Source organism: Triticum aestivum, chromosome 6D (genome assembly GCF_018294505.1).
Source record: "Triticum aestivum cultivar Chinese Spring chromosome 6D, IWGSC CS RefSeq v2.1, whole genome shotgun sequence".
NCBI lineage: Eukaryota > Viridiplantae > Streptophyta > Magnoliopsida > Poales > Poaceae > Triticum > Triticum aestivum.
The window spans coordinates 25,010,058-25,020,132 of record NC_057811.1 but is presented as its reverse complement, the minus strand read 5'-3'; the positions used below and the strand labels follow the sequence as shown (position 1 = coordinate 25,020,132).

The following is a 10,075-nucleotide window of genomic DNA, read 5'->3' as shown; positions in this document are numbered from 1 at the left end:
ATGCCAAATGTTGACGGGAAAACCCTCCATATCAGGGATTAAGTAGACCCCCTTTTGTGATTCGGTCAGGGGCTAAACCTCTTTAAGAATCTATGAACTACTGAGCACAAAAAGATGGCTCATGGGGGCATGTTTACTAAATGGGCCGTGCCGTGCCGACCGGTGTGCTGCACCCTTCAGCCCAAGCACGACTCAACCGCTATACGGGCCAGCACGACAGCATGCCAGGCATGCCATATCCTAGGCTAATGGCCTGCTAGGTTGATTTTAGCCATATTTGTCCTATTGGGTTATTCTTTAGGCCATATATATATATAAATAAAAACTTCTCAAAAAAATAAATGGGCTGGAGGCTCGCGTCGTGCCAGCCCGCGTGCCCAGCCTTCAGGCCCAGGCACGGCCCTGGCATGCCGCGTGCCTCGCACAGCCGTTTAGCCCGTGTCATGCCGTGCCAGCCCAGCTCTCCCGACCCGTTTAGCCAGCTTTGCAGGCTGGCTGGGCTGGAAGCCCAGTACATTGTTCACCTAACCCTAACGCACACGCGAGAGCTTCCAGTTCCAGGGCAGGGGCTCAGCTCCGCCGCCGGCACCATCTCCGGCGCTCAACCAGTGTGATCCTATCCGAATCTTACCACGAAGCCACGGCGATTCCGACGATGTCCCGCTTCGGGAAGGCCGTCCTCCTCTGCTTGGCCCTGTTCGCCGCATGGCACTTCTGCTCGCCCCTGTTCGCCGACGTGCCTCCTCGTCCTGGTGGCGACCCTGCGGAGGAGGCGCCGGTAGCGAGCGACGCGGCCGGGAAAGCGTCCGGCCTGCCTCTCGCCAGGGAGGCCGGCGTCCGGGAGGCGGCCGGAGCGGGGCGCAACTTCGTCATCTCGCCGCTGTCCATCCACGCGGCGCTCGCGATGGTGACCGCCGGCGCGCGAGGCGACACGCGCAGGGAGCTCCTGGGTTTCCTCGGGTCAGCGTCGCTCGACGAGCTGCACCGCTCGCCGGCGATCCAGCTTGTGGGCAGGCTCAACGGCCTGACGCAGACGTCCTTCGCCTGCGGCGTGTGGGTCGACCAGAGGCGGGCGCTCAGGCCAGAGTTCACGGCCACCGGCGCGTCGCGGTACGTCGCCACGGCAGAATCTGTGGACTTTGTGTCGGGGGCCGAGCTGGCGAGGCGGCGCGTGAACGCCTTTGTGGCGGACGCGACGAACCAGCGCATCCATGACATACTCCCTCCCGGCTCCGTCCACTCGTCCACGGCGGTCGTCCTCGCCAACGCGCTCTACTTCAAAGGAGCGTGGCGTCGACCGTTCGACGTCTTCACCGCGCCGTTCCACATCCCAGGCGGCACCACCGTGCGCGTGCCATCCATGACAACAGGCCGGTCACAGTACATCGCTCTCTACCCGGGCTTCAGGGCCCTCAAACTGCCCTACAGGACCGACGGCGATCGGCAAGCTGCTGCATTCTACATGCTTATCCTTCTCCCGGACAACGCCACTCTCAGCCTCACGGATCTCTACGGCATGGCGGTGTCGATGCCAGAGTTCATAAGGAAGCACACGCCGGAAGAGGAAGTTCCAGTGGGGCAGTTCATGGTGCCCAAGTTCAAGTTCACCTCTGAGTATGAGGCGTCGTCAGACATGCAGAAGCTTGGTGTCACCACGGCTTTCAAAGGGGGCGACTTCTCAGGCATGGTGAGCGGTGGGGATGGGCGGCTCTCCATCGGCGGGGTGCTCCATAAGGCCACCATCGAGGTGGACGAGCAAGGCACCATGGCCGCTGCTGCCACGGCCATAGCCATGTATGGTAGCGCGCTTCGCAGGGAACCACCGCATCTGGTGGATTTTGTGGCGGATCGGCCGTTCTTATTTGCCGTGGTTGAGGAGAGGACGGGCACAACGTTGTTCCTTGGTCATGTGGTTAATCCTCTTGCTAACTGAGTAAAATGTGGAATCTTTTGGCTGTTGAATAGTATATTTGAACATTGGTCATCCTTGGAAAATTTGGTCACTCCTGTCCTGGTAACAGAAATGTCCTAATTCGAGGAGGCAGGAGTAAGTGCTGATCTCCATTAAAAAAGCTAAGATTATTGCTTGCTTTGCTTAAGAGCTTGAAACAAGATCGAACAAATCGTGTCCCAGATCAAAGCCGGGGCATAAGTATGACTTTGCAAACTGGCAACTGAAAAAAGAGGCTCTTGTATGTATTCAGTCTGTCTCTTGGTTAGTAGCCAGAAAAAATAAATTGACAGCAAAATTTCTTGTCCCATTTAAAATTCAGGAGGGTAGCGCTACATGATTCCGGTCCCATTTAAATTCAGGAGGGTCTACTCACATGATTCTCAGACAGGATTTGGCAAGGCAGCTAGGCGGAGTATCCAGGTGAATTCACCATTAGTATGATATGTACAGAGATCTTCTTGCCCTGTGATCCGCAATTGGAACACCATTGTAGATCAATGATGATCCAACACGAACGTGGAACAGTTCGGGCAACAAGAAGGTTGCTGACTAAATCTTGTTCTAGCCAGTGAACTGGAGTACTTTTGAACAGGTGAGTCGACAAAAACAAATAGATATTGTAAATGCCACAAAAGTACTTCAACGACACGTTTGTGTTCTGTCTCGGATGCTCCGGAGTTACACCACATTCATTTTCTCTCCGGTTTTGTTCTTGTCTGTTGCATTTTTTTTTCTCTTCTTTCTAACCTAGCACTGTGTCTGCTACTTTGGTAATGGCCGACTGTACTTTCATTTGGCATAAAAGCTAAAGAAAACAAAAAAAGAACTAGGTGTCATGAAAAGAAAGTTGGAATAAGCATTGTTTGAAATTATATGTACTCCCTCCGATCCGAATAAATTGACGCGACTTCTATACAATTCCGATTGGAGGGAGTATTAAAAGTACAGGCTATGCAGCATTTGCCAGATATTTAAACTAGCTCAAAATCTGCACAGCTGAACGTTTCTCTGATGGGGCTGGGCCTTGCTCATTCTAGTGCCCCGCTACATGGGCCACAAACCCTTCTTCCATGCTCTGCCCCAGGAAGCGCAGCACTGCACTGGTTGCTCTCTAATTAGTCCCACCTCGCTAGTTTAGGCGACGCTAAACCAGTTTATAAGGTGAGGAGCGGCTTGTTGTAGCATGACCTTACTTGAACAGGATCTGTTCTATAGGCTCGTACCGCTGCATCCTTTACCAATAAGGAGGCAAGCACTTCAGTCTGGTTGATGCATTCTAACCTCTGGGCCAGAGCGTGATTAACGGCCTGGAATTCACCTGATGGGTGCCATCCGATGGCTGTAGAGGATCGTTCCTGTTCCAGTTCACACTGGTGCAGGGTGGCTCAGAGGTTGTCTGACAGACAACAAAAAACATTTTTTGCCTTGCTCTTTTTGACAATATGATCTGTACATCATCTGCAAATTAGATTCAGACTGTAAACAACATTTTTGACTTTCTCTTTTTGGCAATATGATCTGTACATCTTCTGCAAACTATATTCAGTCAATCGAATCCAGGAAATGGATGATATTTGACAAATAAAGTATGTACAGAGAATTCCATATAGGTTTTACATGAGGCTGGGAATTCAGAAAGAGACTATCTTTTAACCCAAATGATCTTTGACAATTCAGAAAGATAGCTCTATGGAAGCTAAGTTCAGCTCATCTTTCGACAATTTCCAACAATTTTGAAGTAATTCTTTGATGATGTGGTCACTTGTTTCCTGTTAACCCAAACGATCTCCATAAAAAGAGATTATCGATTGCTTGCTTAAGAGTTTGAAACATTATCCAAAAGAGCATGTCCTGGATTAGTGCCAGGGCACAATTAGGAGGAATTTGCAAACTGCTAACTGAATCAGAGGTGAAGCATTGTTTCGACTGTATTCAGCCAGTCACTTAGCAGTGGCCGGTAAAAAAACGATGCTTCCTTTGCAGCAAGATTTCCTTGTTTCATTTAGAAGAAGGAGGGTTTCATGACCGACGTGTGAGGTAGAAGAGTATCCAGGTGAACAAAATTCAGTTTATATGTCCACAGATCTTGCTTTGTCATTAGTACAGAATTAATATATAAAAAGATCAGTACAAAATTAGCCAAGGTGGAGATCATTGAACTGGGAGCAGGCCTGCTCACTGCTCAGACACAGGCAATTGGAATTAATACATAAAAAGATCAGTACAAAATTGATATGATTCCTGTAACCAGAAAAATAAATTGACAACAAAATTTCTTGTCCCATTTAAATTCAGGAGGGTCTAGCTACATGATTCCTGTCCCATTTAAATTCAGGAGGGTCTAGTTACATGACTCTCAAACAGGATTCGACAAGGCGGCGAGGCGGAGTCCAGGTGAACTAACCAGTGATATGATATGTACAGAGATCTTGCTCTGTGATCCGCAATCCAAACAAATCTCTGAGATCTCACTCAGCACTATCATTGTAGATCAATGAGGATCCAACACGAAGGGGAACAGTTCGGGCAACAAAAAGGATGCTGATTAAAGAAACTAAATCTTGTTCTAGCCAGTAAGTGATTCCCCAATGTGTTTGTTCAAGGTTACTGAACTTGATTGTCTGCCCCATTTTTCGCTGTCACGTGTATTCTGTTTTTCAGGTATAACTAGAAGCACGTGCACTCTTGTCGACCGACTGTCAGTGGTGCTTGGGAGCCACCTGTACAGATGCACATCTTGCTTCGCATCCATTAGGCAAGGCTTTGCTTAGCAGCATTCTGTTGTTGATCAGGTTATAGATGTTCGTCATTGCCCTGCCTTCACAAACCAGGCGAGCTGAAGGTACCAGCTTCCTTCGCGAGATGTGCTTTGTAGCGACTGACTGATGCTAGTGTTGAGAGAGTGTGAGATCAATACGGTTTTCGAGAGAGACGCTGAGAAATTAAGATGCATTGACCCTTTCTGATCATCCTGTCTTTGGTTCTGTCTCTGCTCATCCTGGGTTCATCCTTATTGGTTGCAAAAATGGGTTTCAGTCTATCATATGAAGATGTTCAGGCTAGCAGTTTTTGCATATGTATATGATCGGCTGGAACCCATATATGCATTCATCCATATATCTGGGGCTGCGCCGCGCCTCCCTCTAACGCGACCGAGGACGGTGCCAAGGATGACACCCGTGCCGCGTCAGCTGTGTGCACACCCCCCCTCTGACGTGATCGAGGACGGCACGATGACAGCGCTGTCCTCCCAACAGAGTATGAGGGTTAGAGGCCGTGATATACCTTGGCTTGCAGGAAATCTAAATGGGAAGTTGCAGCAAGCATTGCTCCCAACTGGACTACTTTTGAACAGGTGAGCCCACAAAACAAGTGTATGTTCTGTCTCGGATGCTCCGGAGTTACACACCACACTCATTTTCACTCCGGTTTTTTTCTTATCGGTCGCATTCTTTTTTCTCTTCTTTCCAACCTATAGCAATGTGTCTGCTACTGTAATTTAATTTGGCATAAAAGCTAAAGAAAACGAAAAAAACTAGGTGTCATGAAAAAGAAAGTTAGAATAAGCATTGTTCGAAATTATATATACTCCCTGCGAGCAATTAAACTGATGCAATCTCGATACAATGTCCATTTTACTTTGTATAGAGGTTCCGTCAATTAATTCGGATTGGAGGGAGTATTAAAAGTACAGGCTGTGGAGCATTTGCCAGATATTTAAACTAGTTCAAAATCTGCACAGCTGAACGTCTCTCCGATGGGGCTGGGCTTTGCTCATTCTCGTGCTCAGCTACATGGGCCACTAAACCTTCTTCCAATTAGTCCCACCTCGCTAAACCTGAGAAGCGCTGCTGCATGTGTCTGCTCTACTCAATTAGTCCCACCTCGCTAGTTTAGAAGACACTGGAGTGGTTTATAAGGCGAGGTTCAGCTGAACGTAGCACGACCTTACTTGAACAGGATCTGTTCTATAGGCTCGTACCGTTGCATCCTTTACCAATAAGGAGGCAAGCACTTCAGTCTGGTTGATGCTTTCTGACCTCTGGGCCAGAGCGTGATTAACGGCCAGGATCGCCTGATGGGTGCCATCTGATGACGGCTGTAGAGGATTGTTCCCGCCTGCAGGGTGGCCTAGAGGTTGTCTGACAGACTTTCAAACAACTTTTTTTTTTGCCTTGCTTTTTTTGGCAGTATGATCTGTACGTTACCTAAAAAATATTATGATTGCTGCCAATTCAGAAAGAGACTTTCCATATAGGTTGGCATGAGGCTGGCAATTCAGAAAGAGACTTTCCATATAGGTTTGCATGAGGCTGGCAATTCAGAAAGAGACTATGCTTTTTAACCCAAATGATCTCTGACAAATCAGAAAGAGAGCTCTATGGAAAGCAAAGTTCAGCTCATCTTTCGACAATTTCCAACATTTTTTTTTAGAACAATCCAACATTTTTAAGTAATCCTTTGGTGATGTGGTAACTCGTGTCTTGTTAACTCCATCAAAAAAGATTATCGATTTCTTGCTTAAGAGTTTGAAGCATTATCTAAAAGAGCATGTCCTGGATTAGGGCACAATTAGGAGGAATTTGCAAACTGCTAACTGAATCAGAGGTGAAGCATGTGCTCATGTGCAGAACCTTGGTCCATACAGATCCATGCTGCAGAGATCTTGAATGGATCTCCCACGGGCTTCAACATGAACAACTTTGTTCACTCAGTAGCAAAAAATACTTGTATTTTTCTTCCTTTTTGCGTTTTATCCAGATACTTGTCTCACATATATATTGTCAGAGGCTTTCTACAATAAGTGACCGCTCTAATTGCTTCAGCGGTCGTTGGCTTGGATGGCTGCACCAAAGATCGTCGAGGTAGGTGGCAGAAAAAGGAGAAAATAATAATTGAGAAAAGCAGCATATTATTTTGAGAAATGATTAGAAGATATTATATGCTAGCCACCAGTGGGTCGACCTCTTTGGGAATGTCTAGCCGTTTGTTCTGGCACCCAACTACTCCGACGACTTGCATTGGATGCAGCCCGCTCCAAAACTGTAGCGTTGCCAATTAATTCCCATAGGATCGCACCAAAACTGTAGACGTCGCAAAAGCATGGGGGTATAACATCTCATTAGTCGGCTCATTACGCAGGACCTCTGGTGCCATCCGCTCCGGCTGTAGGCCAACCGGTAAATCAAGAAAAATGATTCTAGATGGATGGAGTGTTGCATCACACAAGAGCCAAACACAGCGATACAAATGCATGAAAAGATACAAAAATATTACTGTTCCAGCTGTGGACTTGGAGGAAATGAAAGTGTTACTCTTCATCCTTGACATCCCAAAATCTTACATCTGCATGGTAAAATAGATATATGTACTCTGTTGATAAAAGAAAGGATGGGATGGACATCAAATCCTGCACTAAAACTGTTATTACTCTGCAGTTGTTCAGTATTCGACTCTTCAGTTTCACTTAGACCAACTTCACACTCACTTTTTGCTTCGGTATACCCCCCCCAGTAAACACATTGATGGTTGAGATATCTCTATGCTCCTTCATAATAAAGGGTAGTATGGTCTTTTTATCCGTGCCGATACGCGGCATCTTCCTTTTCTCAGCGCCCATTTTTTCCTCGTGGCGCCCTCACCTGTTTTTCACTTTCTTTAAATAAAAATAAAGAGCGCGCAATTAATGTGAATCGAACTCAAGACCTTTTTTTTGAACTTGTGGCACACTTTATTCAACTCAAATAAGGGATACATCAGAAACAAGTTCAGATAGAATAAACTGTGGAGGATCATTATCCCACGAGATTACAGAATTAGAATCGTAATAACATCTAGCTAACTTGTGTGCCACTTGGTTTGCCCCTCTTGGACAGTAAGCATAAGATACTGACCCAATTCTTTGAGCTAATATAAAGCAGTCACTTAAAATCGCCGAATAAGGACTCAGAATGTCCACTTCCCCCTTGCATGCTAAGATAATTTCGAGGCAGTCTGATTCAAAAGTGATATTGGAACATCCAAGTTGGTCTGCAAGCATCATACCATTTTTCAATGCCATCGCCTCGGCGGAAGGGGCATCGAGAACGTGACTAACCAGGGACGATGAACCAGCCAAAAACGCCCGCAGTAGCCCCGCATCCATCCTCCATAAAGCATGTGTCCACATTCATCTTATACATGCTGTGACAAGGTTTAGACCACTTCCCTTCAGTAATTTGGCCAGCACTCGAAGCCCCCGCATAATTTGTTGTTATTGCATGTATAGCCAATGCCGATTCAGGAGGACTCGCCACCACTTCCCCCTTCACGGATTCCCTTCGTTGCCACCGTATGTACCAGGCACCAACCAATATGATCTCTTGGAAGCCAATATGTTCCAATATAGCAGACTTTCGCCTTTTATCTCGAAGTAAACTCTCAAGGATGACACATCCAGACCGGTCTAATGCATCAGCATGTGCAATCGTCTCCCGAAGGCCCAAGGATAGCCAAACTTCTTTTGCACGATCACAAGTAAACATGAGGTGCTTCAGGTCTTCTGCACCCCTTTTACAGATCGGACAGAGTCCAGAAACTGGAATGTGCCGGTTTGCGAGAACTGACATACCCGGAATAGTTCCATGCAACACCTTCCAGCCAAAGATTTTAATTTTGCTTGGCACTTGTATCTTCCAAAGAATCTCCCAAATTGGGTTTAAAGCAGATGGTCCATCATCACATCTTCTTATACGCGCTCCAAACTGGTGTTCCCACTCCGTATAGTATGCAGACCGGACTGAAAATGAGAACGACCGAGTCTTGTGCCAGGCAATAAAGTCCTCAGTTAAATGTGTGCTCAAGACCTCTTGGTTCAAGGAGGACCATACTAACCAACTAGGACATCCTAATGCTTGGGTGTATTTACTTCTTCTTTTTTTGCTTTCGGCTGGGCTAGGCCATTGTTGAATCGGTCCTTTTATCACTATTTTTTTTCCTTTATTTGTTTCCTTTTCATTTTGAAAATGCTCATGCTTATAATATTTTGTTCATTTTTTAAAAAAAATGAAAAAATTTGTACGTAAAGTACAAATATTCGCATTTTTAAAAATTTGTACAGGTAAGTCAGAAAATTGTTCGTGTCTTTCAAAATTGCTCAGAATGTCATAACATGAACATATTTTAAAAGAGCGAACAAAATTTTGAACACGTCCATTTTTTGAAAAACACTACGAAATTTGAAATATCAAGCAAAAAACAGAAAATATGAACAAAAATTTGGAACCAAATTATTTTGAATTTCCGTGAACATTTTTTTGTTTGTGTAGAGAAACTTCGTATATGGGATTATTTTATAAATTCCAAATAAATTTTGAAAAACTTGGCATGGTGCCTTGGAATGGTGATACAAGGCCCTAGAAAAAATTTGGCCCATTTGAACGATGTTGGAAAAAGGTACTCTGAGAACCTTCTGCCCAACATGAATTTTTTTCTATTTCAATTCGTGAACATTTTCTTAAATTGGCAAAAAAAATTCAAATTCATGAACTTTTTCCATATCCAGGAACTCTTTTCAACTTTTAAAGCCCGTATATTTTCTTAATCCATAAACATTCTTTTCCAAAATTGAAGAACTTTTTTCAGATTGGCAAATGTTTGGGCGGCCCGACGGAAGCGATGCCGTCGCCCGGTTAGGCAAGGCCTGAGCGTATTTCTTCTATTCTATTGTTTCATTTTTTGTTAATTTATTTTTTCTTTTTGAACTTTATTATACATTTTAGAACCTGTTTTAAAATTTGAAATATTTTTATTCATCTCAATGCTCTGGACCTCGATAGCTGGTTTGCAATGACTAGACATAGCTCTAGGATGCTCTGTATGTGTGTCCACGCATGGATTCGATAAAGGCCTAACTCTACCGTCATAGTCTTCAATAAGGAGAACCCTGTTTCGTTCGCCAAGGAAGAACACAAGCAAGTCTCCATGCGATTTTCATCGTGCCCTTGAAAGCAGGGGTGTAGGCAGACCCCGGGCTGGCCTGGGGGCGTAGAGAGTCAACACTTGGTTGACTGTAGCAAACAGTGCCTGCAGGTCTGCCTTCTCCTTACCCTTCCTGCTACCTTTCACATATCCCCCCCTCCC

General features: G+C 45.6%; 1 protein-coding gene and 2 non-coding genes across 3 annotated transcripts; all 3 read left to right on the top strand.

Annotated features, from left to right (window-relative positions):
* Positions 1-493: 493 nt before the first annotated feature.
* On the top strand, positions 494-1,984 carry LOC123143191 (putative serpin-Z12). Its single transcript, XM_044562033.1, has one exon. The coding sequence runs from the start codon at positions 656-658 to the stop codon at positions 1,931-1,933; it is 1,278 nt and encodes a 425-aa protein (XP_044417968.1). The 5' UTR covers positions 494-655; the 3' UTR covers positions 1,934-1,984.
* A 1,153-nt stretch (positions 1,985-3,137) lies between these two features.
* LOC123146680 (small nucleolar RNA U3) lies at positions 3,138-3,360 on the top strand. The gene has a single exon (XR_006472885.1). It is a non-coding gene; the product is annotated as a small nucleolar RNA U3 (small nucleolar RNA).
* A 2,536-nt stretch (positions 3,361-5,896) lies between these two features.
* Positions 5,897-6,106, top strand: LOC123146686 (small nucleolar RNA U3). Its single transcript, XR_006472891.1, has one exon. It is a non-coding gene; the product is annotated as a small nucleolar RNA U3 (small nucleolar RNA).
* Positions 6,107-10,075: the final 3,969 nt, after the last annotated feature.

Bases quoted from the DNA above. Each gene is read 5' to 3' on its own strand.
- LOC123143191 (XM_044562033.1), top strand. From the start codon at position 656: ATGTCCCGCTTCGGGAAGGCCGTCCTCCTCTGCTTGGCCCTGTTCGCC.